This window comes from Gadus macrocephalus, chromosome 16 (assembly GCF_031168955.1).
Source record: "Gadus macrocephalus chromosome 16, ASM3116895v1".
In the NCBI taxonomy this organism is placed as follows: domain Eukaryota; kingdom Metazoa; phylum Chordata; class Actinopteri; order Gadiformes; family Gadidae; genus Gadus; species Gadus macrocephalus.
Window position 1 is genome coordinate 9897180 of NC_082397.1, and position 14386 is coordinate 9911565.

General features: G+C 39.4%; 2 protein-coding genes across 2 annotated transcripts; one reads left to right on the forward strand and one right to left on the reverse strand.

The window, feature by feature from the left end:
- Positions 1-5209: 5209 nt before the first annotated feature.
- On the reverse strand, positions 5210-8998 carry LOC132475149 (extracellular calcium-sensing receptor-like). Its single transcript, XM_060076144.1, has 4 exons — positions 8928-8998; positions 8631-8807; positions 6535-6787; positions 5210-6450 (listed from the first exon to the last, which is right to left on the reverse strand). The coding sequence occupies exons 1-4, from the start codon at positions 8996-8998 to the stop codon at positions 5341-5343; spliced, it is 1611 nt and encodes a 536-aa protein (XP_059932127.1). The 3' UTR covers positions 5210-5340.
- A 3850-nt stretch (positions 8999-12848) lies between these two features.
- LOC132474629 (extracellular calcium-sensing receptor-like) lies at positions 12849-14065 on the forward strand. Its single transcript, XM_060075424.1, has one exon. The coding sequence runs from the start codon at positions 13071-13073 to the stop codon at positions 13893-13895; it is 825 nt and encodes a 274-aa protein (XP_059931407.1). The 5' UTR covers positions 12849-13070; the 3' UTR covers positions 13896-14065.
- The last annotated feature ends 321 nt before the right edge of the window (positions 14066-14386 follow it).

Below are 14386 nucleotides of genomic sequence, written 5' to 3' on the forward strand. Positions count from 1 at the left end.
AGAACCTCCGGATGGGTTACCCAGGCTTCACTGCCAATCCATTGGCGAGGAGGAGAGGGATGTAGGGTCAGCTCCTCGAGCAGAACCCACAAGTCTCCTGGAGCTGTAAATGCCACGACAACCATGGCTGTGGACCTATAGAGATTTCCAAACATAAATAAGGGCTATATATAAAATATTTTTTGTATTATTTTCTTATTATAATAAAATATATCATGACGAATAATGCTTTTAATCATAGTCTGGTTGTTACTAAGGTTTTATAAACATTCTTGGCATTTAGGTTATCTTGGTTTGCATATCGACATTATTTTTTTTATAAATGGACAGAATCTGAATAATTAATGTATAAACCTGCAAATCACTTCAGCCACCTGTTGAATCTTGCTCTGTGGATCATATTTAGTGATTGATTCTGAGTATTCCACACAAATACCCTCTTTCTGCGCTGCTTGTAAAAAGGACGCCATCCCATTGTTGCCATAGTCTGATCTAGACCGGACAACGCCAATCCAAGTCCAACCAAAATTTTTCACAAGTTTGGCAAGCGCATCGGCCTGGAACTGATCACTGGGGATGGTTCTAAAAAAGGTTGGGTATTGTGTCTTGTCAGACAAACATGCACATGTAGCAAAGTGACTAACCTAAGGGAGTAAATTCAACATTACGATGCATTTTTATAAAATAGAGGCACAGAAATTGCAGAGTTCTGCATAATAACATAAATACTTGTGGAATTCCAAAAGGCCCGATGATTCTTGAAAGGCTGATAGATGTCGTTGATCCAGTATCACCAATAACAGCCAACACCCTTCCCATTGGCGAACACTCTTTACTGTTTTTATACAAAGACGGGTCATTAGTAAACTGGAAGGCCCCCTGCACGGCCATGGGCGCAGACGAGCACGAATCATGGATTTTATAACCAAGCGCGACCCCCGGCAGAAGATCTGTGCTGTTATTGATCTCGTCGATGGCAAAGGTCATTGCACGCGAGAAGCGCAGTTCCCGGGTGTCCATGCTGTAAAGAAATAAAACATTTCATAGATACACAAAAAATATACTTTCTTTGGGGTGTGTTTGCTATTTAAGGTATACGTCACAATTAAAATACACAGCAACTTACTGTAATTCTTATCAGACCAACTCACCTTCCTGTGCATTTTAGAGGCTCTGGAAGGCTGGTGTAGTTTTTCTCCACTGTTTTCAAGTAGTAATGCATGTGGAAAGAACCCCCAATAATGTAATCCCCTTTCTGTGTAAATGCAGGTAGCTTAGGGGTACCCTGGAGCAAACAATCAACAGAATCAGTGGCATTCTCAGCATTAGATGAAGCCTCTACTCTCATTATTATTAAAACACCCACAGATTTATACAAAGAAAGCGCAAAACATAACGAAAATAAACCTAAAGTCAAGGTTGGTGTATAGAATACTGCAACCAAGACAGCCATCCTTAAAAGGAGCATGCAAGTGCTTACGGGGTGTTAAATCTAGGTTATATATATGATCAGATAGATGCTGCCCTCTTCCTGTATTACGTCAGATTCTGTACACAGCAGAAGCGTTTCTACAGGTAGACATGATGCATGTTCTAGGACAAATGTTTTGTATATTTTATCTTATGAATTAAAAGTTTAAATACACATTATATTATCCCCTTGGCCCTGGAACATATTTAAAAAAACTGATATCGTTTTTTCCAGTTCACCCTTTTCATCTGATCAATAACCTGTATTTGTTGAAACACATGCACATACCTAACGCTTTTTTTTTAAATACATATGTATGGTTCGATACTACAGTAAATAATAGAAATGTTGTTTACGTTGTTATACATTTGTTATATCCTTCACTAGCTCTATTCTATAGAATAGGTCACATTCATTAGGGATTTATATACTTTTTGTGCATTGTGCATTTTGGCATCTAATACCTTTTAGAGTGGCTTGAAACTCAATAGATGAATCTCGCTAAACACTTTTATGAATCTATTACATCCAGAATTGGAGGCAGAGCCTTTTATGTGAATGTTTTTTTGTTAACCTGGTTATGAAACTGACTCCTAGAAAGTGTTTATTTTAAAATAGTAGTGCGCTTTGCTTGATACTTGGAGTTCCTTTGAATTTAGCTTCCTTTGTATAATCCTTCTGTGACAATTTTTTTTTAATTCATGCTGCTGCATGTCACGCCCTTCCCTTAAAAATATATTCTTAGTCGCAAAAGGACTTTACTCCACACTGTTAAGTTTGTACTAATGCATGAAGTTATTTCTACCCTGTTCTTAGGCAGGTTTTACCTGAATAAGACTCCTTTTCCAAATTACTTCTTTACTACTACTACTACCAACAACATCTTGGGCAGGTTTTCAAACGTCTCCTAAGCCACAGCCTCAAACTACAGCCAAGGAACTGTCAGTTCTTCCTACATCAGATAACATACCTCGGATAGGTGGCTAAGGGGTCTACACAGATCTAGGGAATACGAGAGCTGTTCATGACTGGCCAGTCCCTACCAACGTCAAACAAGTTTGCTCCTTTCTGGGCTTTGTGGGATATTACGGGACATTTATTGCTTCCTTCTCCAAAGTTGCCGTTCCCCTACAGAGCCTCCTCCTTCAGTCTTATGGCCGCTCTACGACGCCTGTGACACGAACAACGGAATGCCAGACCGCCTTTCAGTATTTGACATGCATTGCTCAGTGCACCCATTCTTACCTTTGCTGATTTGTATACGAATACCAGCCTGGACGGCTTTGGTGCGGTCTTGTTGCGGTCCGTGTTACAGGGTGGCAAGGAGTTGGTGATAGCATACGTGCCACAGCCTGGTATAGACCAAATGCAATGACCAGAACTACAGCTCCTTCAAGTTGGAACTGCCAGGAATGAAGTGGGCCATAACAGAGAAGTTTAAAGACTCTCTCTGGGGTGCAACGTTTACAGTCTTCACCGTCGAAAATCCCCTGGTACGCCTAGACACTGCCCGACTCAGTGAAACAGAACAGAGGTGGTCGGCTCAGCCGACTAAATTTCCTTTGATATCAAATATCGGTCAGGAAGTGCCAACCAGAATGCAGATCTATTGTCCAGGCTCCCAGGAGTGTAGGAGTCCAACCAATTTGGGAGCCATCTGTGGCCACCCATGATGACCCTCGAATAACCAGGGAGATCAGTGTGAGAGGCACTGGCTAGAATGGCAACAACAGGACTCCGACATCCAACCGCTCCGCCTCTGGGACGAAGCAGATACGCCACCCACTGGCCAAAAGAAACGTTCACTCTCTCCACAAATGGGCCAACTGCCGCAAGAGTGGGACCACCTGAAGTCGGATGGGGGCCACCAAGAACGTTGAAGGAACCACACACCGGAGTGATGGGGCGCCAACTTGTCAACCCTTACTAACCCCAACCCACATCTGGAAGGAGTATCAACAGCTGCAGGGCATACCGGTGGTCCTGACCATTCTCGTGCCATTCGTGCAACTTTACAGTAAATCCAATGCAGTTACCCTCTTGAACTCATAGGGCTAGAATACCTCTCCTTGGAAAGACCTGCAGAGGCCTTTCCGTACATCTTGGTAATCAGACTTGATTTCACATTATGCCCTAGAAGTACCAACCCAGGACATGATGGCCAAGACCACAGTAAAAGTTTTGTAGACAACACTAATTCTGCCCCAAAAGTATGCAAACAGTCATAATAGAATCATCGCAAATAAAGGTTTTTTCAGGGAATGTTGACTACTTTACATTTGTGCTGTTTAGTTTGACCACCAGATCTGTACAAAAAGAGATGAAAATATAAATATTGTGTTCGAAAATTTCTCTCTGCATTAGATAAACCTGGTATGTATCTTGTGCTAACAGACATGTAGCTTTGCTACATATCTTCCCCCCCATTGCCAGTAGGGATGGGCAAAATGATTCTTTTCCGGGAACTAGTTCTTTCAGTTCAGTTCACTATAACGATTTGTTTGTTTGATTCGTTCGTTACGTCAGATTGCGTCATTTGACAGGGAATCTCACAGGTGTCTGCCCCCCCCCCCGCGAGACGGCCCTGAGCATAATTTCAGCGACTTCTAGGCTCTACCCCCCGTGAAAATCGACAAGATATACTATATAGTATAACCAAACGTCCCACCAATATATATACCACTTGCTTACTCTCTATACGTCATTCATGGTTTTATATTTATAATTTTATTTTACTTTACATTTAATTCTTCATTATTCAGGCATTACAGAACTTTCATGGTCATAAATAAAAAATACGAACTTTCTTTGTTTGTTCTTGAATTGACGTAGAATGGAGCAAAGACATCTGGGATTGGGAAATGCGTTTATCCAATAAACAGATGGAGGTCAAGTCTATTTTCAGAAATGTAGGGGGATATATAAGTGGCCCCACGTCGAATGGTATGACCCAAGATACGTCAGACAGAGAAAGCGTGCAAATTCGACGGTACCGCCTTGTCATTGGTTTACCCAGGTGCCATGGCAACACCATTGCTACCTCTCATTGGCTGAATCTTTGAGAACATTGTAGACTCAATCAATATAAGTCGCGGGGAGAAAAAAGAATCAAAGAACCAGTTCTTCTTGTTTTGGGGAACCAGTTCTTGTCGTTCACGTTCGGGATTCGTTCGTTGTGAACGAATCAGTCGCGACCGACTCATCCCTAATTGCCAGTCAAAAAAGAAAGCAGTGACCCCTTTCCATAAGTCAGCTTAAAGGGAACGCAGGGACCTGACTGAACTGAATGAAAGACATTCGTTCTGGAGAGGGGGTGAAACTGTTATGGAAAACATTGTGCAGGGCTCAATCAGCAAGAAAGGAAACTGCTGTATGCATCCATTAAATAGGTATTTTCAACAACTTTTGTGTGCTTCTTTGCATTAGAAGTCTCATCTGTCGAAGAAGCAAATTCTCATTAACATATTGCCATGATAATCAATAGATGTTATCGATATATTGCAAATCAGACGTTTAAATTTGGTTTATTAATGAAAATGCAATTGTATGTAATAGTGTAAAAATAAGACATGACACATCATTCATAAGTTAAAAGTCATAATGGTTTTTAATCATATCATGAAGTTTAATCACAGCAAATCATAGCTTTTGCAGGCAGTCACAATTATATACATAGTGAGTAGGGTAATAGACACTACCCAATTAATGACAGAGGAGGACCCTGGTACAAGAGCCAGTTTGGGTCTTCTACCGGACCTCGAATCACAATGCCAAAAAGACCTGCATTAAATAAAAACGTTGTATGATTCTGAAAGTTATGCTGACTTTTCTAAATTATTACTTTATATTTAGAAAATTAGAAATGCATTTTATCGTTTACCCATTAAATGTTTCTTGGTGTTTTTCTCTGGCCTGAATAAAATAATAAAACACTTTGGAAAGAATATACAGAAAATTAATCCAAAACTAGAGGCCAATATTGCAAAAACCTCTACAGCCACAGTAAACTTCCCAGGAGAACTGGTATAAGCTGGGATAAAAGTGATCCAAACAGCACAGAATATAAGCATGCTAAATGTGATAAGCTTAGCTTCATTAAAATGGTCAGGTAGTTTTCGGGCTAAAACAGCTAACACAAAACAAAATACAGCAAGGAGCCCGATGTACCCAAGCACAGCCCAGAAACCTAATGCTGAGCCTAATGCACATTCTAGAATGATTTTCTCATTGTAGGTGGTCAGGTTTCTAATGGCGAAAGGAGGCTTCAGTACCAACCAAATAATGCATATCAGAACTTGAACAAATGTAAAAGATACTACAGTCATTCTCTGTTGTTTAGAGCCAAACCATTTTACTACATTGCTACCTGGTATTGTAGCTTTGAATGCCATCAACACTACTATAGTCTTGCCAAGAACACAAGAGATACAGAGGACAAAGGTGATCCCAAAAGCTGTGTGGCGAAGCATACAGGACCAGTCTGAGGGACGGCCGATGAAGGTCAGAGAACACAGGAAACACAGAGTCAAGGAGAAGAGCAGCAGGAAGCTCAGCTCAGAGTTGTTAGCTTTAACTACAGGGGTAAATCTGTGCTTGAATAACACTATGGCTGTAATGATGGTCAAACAGGCTCCTGCTATGGAGAATGCTGCCAAAATAATTCCCAATACCTCATGAAAGGAAAGAAACTCAACAAGCTTGGGAACACAGATGGTCTTCTCTGCATTGGGCCAGAACTCCTTGGGACAAAGGGAACAGTCAGATGAATCTGGGGAAAGATATATATTCACTATTATTATAATATTTTGTAACTCATCATTTCGTTTAGAATTAGGATTAAGAACATTGGTTGTACCGGTTGTATTACTTGTCTCTCCTTCAGCACATGGTACACAGTCATAGCAGCAAACCGGCTTTCCCTTCTGGAGAACCTTGCGTGTTCCCGGTGGACAGCTGTCACTGCACACGGACACAGGCACCTGATTCACACATAGACAATGACTTTACATACAGTTTGGAAGCAGTTGTATTGAAGAAATCAAAGAATATGTTCTCTTCCCTGCCTGTATGCCACCATCTGCCCAACTGATTTCCCTTTCGATATTGAACTTCTGGCCAGGAGAAAGGGACTCATCATAATGTCCCACGGTCACAAACTCCAGACCACCGTTCTCATTTCCCTTCCAGTTAATCAGCTCATAGAAGGCAACAGGGTCACCATTGGCATCAAATGAGACGTGGTAACCATTACGAGAGAAATTCACCCTTTTTAACTGATCAAGGACCTGCGTAGATGAAAAAATGAGTGAAAACAATAATTATATGGTTAAGATATTGACTGTAAATAGAAAGACATTTTGAACTTTACCGCCTGCAAGCGATTTCTTTAATATAACAAATAATTGTTATTAACCTGCACTGGCTCAATTGTTAAGAATTTGTCACATTGTATTTTGGAGTTTATCTTCTTACACAACAAGTAGTGTATAGCGTGTGCTATTGCGTAAACAGCTTTGTACACCATGTTTGTGATTCTGAGCTGAGAGGTGTCAGTGAATGAGTTTTGGAGCTTCTGTAAATCTTCAGTTCCATCACACACTCTGCCTGCTGAGCCAGCGCCTAGAAAAAGAGAAACAGGAGCATATGTTGTGATAATGAAAACACAAAAAATAATAATAATAATAATTATAATAACATAAAATAAGCAGTTCAATTGCCATGTAAGGCAATAATGTAATTTCTTCTCAAAAGATTTACGTTTACATTTACATTTACATTTAGGGCATTTAGCAGACGCTTTTATCCAAAGCGACTTACAATAAGTACATTTGTCATAAGAAGTGCATCAATATATCGCTGTCGGTACAGAAAGGATGTAGAACCAAGTGCAAGTACCACAATCGCTAGGTTAATCAATTCCCCGTATTACAGACATGATAGCAGCTGCTGCAGTTGCTACACAGTTAAGTGCTACAATACAATATAATACAATACAATACACTCCAATACAGTGTACAATGGTGGTCAGAAGAGGAAAGGACAAACAAAAAAGATGATTTTGTTATCAAAATTTGTTGAAGAATTATATTTTCAATTAAAATATTGAATCATTACAGTTTATAATAATGAATAATTATGATAATAATAATTGGTGGTTGTATTAAGCTATATTACAGTATTTCCACACTATTTCCAAGGTTCCTTACGTTTTTCTAGCAGACAGTTGAATGCACCCTCCCAGAACTCAGAAAGCACGTGTGAAGCAGCCACCTTAGCAGGAGAAAGATCTAGAAGGTATTCTCTAAAGCCTGGTATTTTAGATTGCGGAATAGCAAATCCAATGGCTCCTTCACACAACCGAAATCTCAGAACCTCCGGATGGGTTACCCAGGCCTCACTGCCAATCCATTGGCGAGGAGGAGAGGGATGGACAGTCAGCTCCTCAAGCAGAACCCACAAGTCTCCTGGAGCTGTAAATGCCACGACAACCCTGGCTGTGGACCTGTAGAGATTTTCAAACATAAATAAGGCATATATAAAAATATGTTTATATTTATAAAATAATATATTTCTTTTTATTATAGTATGGTTGATACTAAGGTTTTATAATGATTATATGCCTTTAAGCTATCTTGGTTTGCATATTAACATGTTTTGAATAATTAATGTATGAACCTGCGAATCACTTCAGCCACCCGTTGAATCTTGTTCTGTGGATCATATCTAGTGATTGATTCAGAGTATTCCACACATATACCCTCTTTCTGTGCTGCTCGTAAAAAGGACGCCATCCCATTGTTACCATAGTCTGAGTTAGACTGAACAGTGCCAATCCAACTCCAACCAAAATGTTTCACGAGTTTTGCAAGAGCAAGAGCCTGGAAATGGTCACTGGGGATGGTTCTAAAAAAGGTTGGGTATTGCGTTTTGTCAGACAAACATGCGCATGTAGCGAAGGGACTAACCTAAGGAAGGAATTAAACATTAAAATGTATCTTTACAAATGAGAGGGATAAAAGTTCTCCATAATAAAATAAATACTTGTGGAATATCAAAGGGCCCGATGATTCGTGATATGCTGATGGATTGAGTTGATCCAGAATCACCAATAACTGCCAACACCCTTCCCGATTGCGAACACACTTTAGTGTTTTTATACATAGACAGAGGGTCATTTGTAAACTGGAACGCCGACTGCACGGCCATGGGTGGTGAGGAGCACGAATCATGGATTTTATAACCAAGCACGACCCCCGGCAGAAGATCTGAGCTGTTGTTGATCTCGTCGATGGCAAAGGCCATTGCACGAGAGAAGCGCAGTTCCCGGGTGTCCATGCTGTGAACAAAAATAACATTTAAAGATTCACCAAAAATAAACTTTTATTAGGCTCTCAATGATATAAAATACAATTAAAATAAACAGCAACCACTTATATTTATTCTTTGACTTACTCACCTTCCTGTGCATTTGAGAGGCTCTGGAAGGCTGCTGTAGTTTTTCTTCACTGTTTTCAAGTAGTAATGCATGGGGAAAACACCCCCAATAATGTAATCCCCTCTCTTTGTAAATGCAGGTAGCTGAGGGGTACCCTGGAGCAAACAATCAACAGAATCAGTGGCAGTCTCTGCATTAGATGAAGCCTCTGTTGTCATTACTAGACCACCCAGAGATTTATACAAAGAAAGCGCAAAACATAACGAAAATAAACCCAAAGTCAACCTTGGTGTGAGAAAAACTGCAATCAAGATACCCATCCTTAAAATGAGCATGTAAGTGCTTACAGGGTGTTACAACTAGGCTATATAAATGATCAGATAGATGCTGCCCTCTTTTTGCATTACGTCAGATTCTGTGCAAAGTAGCAATCCTAACCGCTGCCAATAGAATAAATCATTCACATTTTAATCATTCAGTTGTTTGATATTCATGGATGAGTTTCTAAAGTTACACATGGTGCATGTTCTATGAAAAATGGTTTTCAAATTTTAATGTCATCAATAAAAAGATTAAAAACACATTATATTATCCCCTTGGCCCTGTCGCAAATGGTAAAACACTGATCTCATTTTTGCCAGTTAACCCTTTTCATCTGATCAATAAGCTCTAATTTCTGAAACACATTTAGACACCTATAACTCATTTTTTAAGAAGTATGAAGAGAGCTTCTCATACTAGAGTTAATAATTTAATTCTGTAAAATATAATACAATAATATAAATGTTTGTAATATCCTACACTGGCTCTATTTGATAGAATAGGTGATTTATCTGGTGATATATCTATTCAGGAAAAAAAAAATGGTACTTTATTGGCATGTAAAACGTTGTATTAGTGATTTATTGAATAAATCTTGCAAAACGTTTTTATACCCAAAATGAAAGAATTAGTCAGAGTCTGTTTATGTCAGTGTTTTGTGTTTACCTGGTTACGAAACTTAATCCTACACACTGCAGCTTTATTGAGTATGTTTTGTGTTGAGGTAGCCTACCGGGATACAAAGAAACACAATAGAGAACTATAGAGACAAAGTATTCCCACTTTAGTTAGTGGGATTATTCAGTAATTGGATTATAGCCTAAAATGGTGTAATCTATTTTCAGTGTTATTATTATTGTTACTTTGTTTCATCTGCTTGTTGATTGGAGGCCAGATATATCAAATGTACTGAAGCATTAAATGACATATACCGTAAGAGAGTCAGCATCTGTTGGAGAGTCTATATAAACTGTTGTAATATGAAGAAGCCGCCTCATCCGTATCACGTAGCCCTACGTTGATAATGACGAAGAGTTCTGTAATTGTCATGTTTGGGCAAACCCTTTCTGTGGGATTGATTGTGCTCTGTCTTTCTATTGCTTTGCAAGAGTCTGCAGATGGCCTTCTACAGAGACCTGGTCCTACAGGGCCAGAGAACGGTGGTAAGGTTGGGATTGGGGATTTATCTGATGTACGGAATGCTACTAATTCGGTTAAATGTATGCTTCGAGGCAATCCTCGGCCCACTGCATTCACATTGGAAGGGGACTTCCTTATTGGAGGTGTTTTTTCAATACATTACTCCATGAAAACAGTGATGCATAACTACACCAGCCTACCAGAGCCTCTACAATGTACAGGGAGGTGAGTTAGAGGGGAAAAAATGTGTGCAAAGGTAAAAATGAATTAAGATTTACAGTAAAAAAAAACATACTGTAAAAATCTATGTTATCCTAATCTGCAGCGTCGTCAACCTTGATATAAATTGTCTGTAATATGTGATGAAATGCATTTACCAATCTCTTGCAGCATTAACATGCGTGAATTGCAGTTTTCAAGTGCTATGATCTTCGCAGTTGAAGAAATTAACAACAGCTCTGAGCTTCTGCCGGGCATTACACTCGGTTACCAAATCCATGACTCCTGTGCCTCGGTACCCGTAGCTGTCCAGGTGGCGTTTCAGGTCACAAACGGCTTGCAGCAGTTGTATGACTCAAGCAAAGGGTGTTCACGATCTGGTAGGGTAACGGCTGTAGTTGGTGAGTCTGGATCCACGCCAAGTATCAGCATGTCACGTATATTCGGGCCCTTCGATATACCACAAGTAATGTTTCTAACAATACAGAATATTTGAATATACCAAGTGCCTTGTGTGGCGTTTTTTTCTTTAAATGCATTGTGCTTGATTTTCTCTTTCAGGTTAGCCACTTCGCTACATGTGCGTGTTTGTCTGACAAGACACAATACCCAACCTTTTTTCGAACCATCCCCAGTGACCAGTTCCAGGCAGAGGCTCTTGCCAAACTCGTTAAACAATTTGGTTGGACTTGGATCGGCGCTGTCCGGTCTAGATCAGACTATGGTAACAATGGGATGGCGTCCTTTTTACGAGCAGCGCAGAAAGAGGGTATATGTGTGGAATACTCTGAATCCATCTTTCGCACTGATCCACAGAGCAAGATTCAACAAGTTGCTGACGTTATCCGCAGGTTCATGAATTTAATTAATCAAATTATGGCAAAGAGAGTACATTCATATTCAGAAGTATTTTCTTGAAATATTTTTTTCTCCATGAACATCACATATTTAAACAGCACATTATGTAAATGGTTCCCTATTTAAGTATGATATTAAAGTAATTATACTGACATATTTTCTAAGGTCTACAGCCTTGACTATCGTGGCATTCACAGCATTAGGAGATATGAGAATTCTGTTGGAAGAGTTGGCCAGCAAGCCCTTTCCCTCCCGCCAATGGATAGGCAGTGAATCTTGGGTAACTAATCATGAAATGCTGAGGTTTGGTTTTTGTGCTGGGGCCATTGGATTTGGTATTCCACAATCTGTTATACCTGGCTTTAGAGAGTACCTTCTGGATATTTCCCCTACCAACGTAGCTGCATCTCAGCTGCTTACTGAATTCTGGGAGGGTGCATTCAACTGCCAGCTAGAAAAAAGTGAGAGGATAGAAATTCTTCCAACACATCTTTCATGTGATTTACTAGTTTGACTTGACTTGACACAGATATAGAACAAACAGAAACATAAAAAAATTGAAAATCTACATTAAGAAATAATAATACAAAAAAGTTTGAATACATATAAATATAGTATAATCATAATATATACTATACGTTTATTATCACTACATTACATACATTTTCTGTTAAAGATAAAACCCGCAACTTTCTGTTTGTCACATAACCTTTGCCTCTGTTTATAGAGGCTGGCTCAGCACAAAGAGTGTGTGATGGAACTGAAGATCTACAGAAGCTCCAAAGCCTGTACACTGATACTTCCCAGCTCAGAATCACAAACATGGTGTACAAAGCTGTTTACGCAATAGCACATGCTATACACAATTTGGTGTGTAAGAAAATAAACTCAACAATACAATGTGACCAATTCATCAAAATAGAGCCAATGCAGGTATATGTAATTAATAAAAAAGAAAGTGACGCGTTGAAAATGTAATTATTTGTGTTATATATGTCATGACCACTGTTTTACTCTGTTTACATATATGCAGGTCTTTCAACAGTTGAAAAGGGTGAATTTCACTCGTCATGGTTACCACATATCATTTGATGCCAATGGTGACCCTGTGGCCTTCTATGAGCTGATTAACTGGAAGAGAAATGAGAACGGTGGTCTGGAGTTTGTAACAGTGGGACACTATGATGACTCGCTTCCTTTTGGACAGAAGTTCAATATGATAAAGAACATCAGCTGGTCAGATGGTGGTGGACAGGCAGGAATAACTATGTATACTTCATTTAATTACATTTATTGTCTTCTTGCTGTATGCAAAACGATATGTTTATTTGTACATCAGGTGCCTGTGTCCGTATGCAGTGACAGCTGTCCAACGGGAACGCGTAAGGTTCTCCAGAAGGGGAAGCCGGTTTGCTGCTATGACTGTGTACCATGTGCTGAAGGAGAGATAAGCAATACTACAGGTATAGCACATTTTATTCATGATAATGTTGACAATTTTCTCCTCTCCTGATTCAATATTTGTGGTTATTTCCAGATTCATCTGACTGTTTGCCTTGTCTCAATGAGTCCTGGCCAAATGAAGAGAAAAACGTATGTCTTCCTAAGCCTGTTGAGTTTCTCTCCATGCATGAGGTCCTTGGAATTATTTTGGCAGCATTCTCAGTTGTAGGAGCCTGTTTAACCATTTTTACAGCTATAGTGTTCTTCCAGCACAGAGCATCTGCTATTGTTAGGGCCAACAACTCTGAGCTGAGCTTCCTGCTTCTCTTCTCCTTGACTTTATGTTTCCTGTGTTCTCTGACTTTCATTGGTCCACCTTCAGACTGGTCCTGTATGCTTCGCCACACAGCTTTTGGGATCACATTTGTCCTCTGTATCTCTTGTGTTCTGGGCAAAACTCTGGTTGTGTTAATGGCCTTCAGAGCTACACTGCCAGGTGATAATGTTATGAAATGGTTTGGGCCTGTACAGCAGAGAATGACTGTAGTAACCTTTACATTTGTTCAAGTTCTGATATGTACTTTGTGGTTGATTTTAAATCCCCCTTTCTCTATTAGAAACCTTACCACTTACAAGGAGAAAATAATTCTAGAATGTGCATTAGGCTCAGCATTAGGTTTCTGGGCTGTGCTTGGGTACATCGGGCTCCTTGCTGTTTTTTGTTTTGTTTTAGCTGTTTTAGCCCGAAAACTACCTGACAATTTTAATGAAGCTAAGCTAATAACATTTAGTATGCTCATATTCTGTGCTGTTTGGATAACTTTTATTCCAGCTTATATCAGTTCCCCTGGGAAGTTCACTGTAGCTGTGGAGATCTTTGCTATTTTGGCCTCTAGCTTTGGATTGATTTCATGTATTTTCCTTCCTAAGTGCTTTATAATTTTATTCAGACCGGATCAAAACACAAAAAAACATTTAATGGGTAAAAATAATTCAATTGGTTTATAACTTTTGCATAACTTTTTATCCTGTCAATTGATGTCTTCACTGTTGCAATATATTCCTCATTTAGTATTTGATTTATTTGACCAACAATGATTATGATTTCTAAATAAAAGAAACACACAGCATTGAGATCGCACATGTGCATGGCTTATTACAACATAGTCACCAATTTAAAAAACTGCAAAGACCTCATACCTTGAAAAGCATCTTGCACTAGTGGTGTGTGACTTTTTGAGTCGTAGGTCAATAAATTGTAATTGTAACAGTTTACAATAATGTGCAGTCATGAGACTGTGTATTAGAGCTTACAACATAAGCTCCAATACATGCTTACTAATACATACCTTACAAGAAATACTGTTTTGTTATTTAGCCTGAAAAAACATTATTGAAAGTTAGATAGCGACTATGATTAAAGATTATTCCACTAGAGAGCCGTATGTATGTTCCGGGCTACTAAAACGTGGCAACATTGCGGTCGCTGTAGTGTTACG

Excerpts from the sequence above, each read along its gene's own strand:
- LOC132474629 (XM_060075424.1), top strand. The coding sequence starts at position 13,071 with ATGCATGAGGTCCTTGGAATTATTTTGGCAGCATTCTCAGTTGTAGGA.
- LOC132475149 (XM_060076144.1), bottom strand. The coding sequence starts at position 8,998 with ATGCATTACTACTTGAAAACAGTGAAGAAAAACTACAGCAGCCTTCCA. Across the intron at positions 6,788-8,630 it reads ACAAATGACCCTCTGTCTAT|ATTGTTTTCACTCATTTTTT; the intron begins GTATAAAAACAC and ends AACCATATAATT. Across the intron at positions 6,451-6,534 it reads GGGCAGATGGTGGCATACAG|GTGCCTGTGTCCGTGTGCAG; the intron begins GCAGGGAAGAGA and ends TGTGTGAATCAG.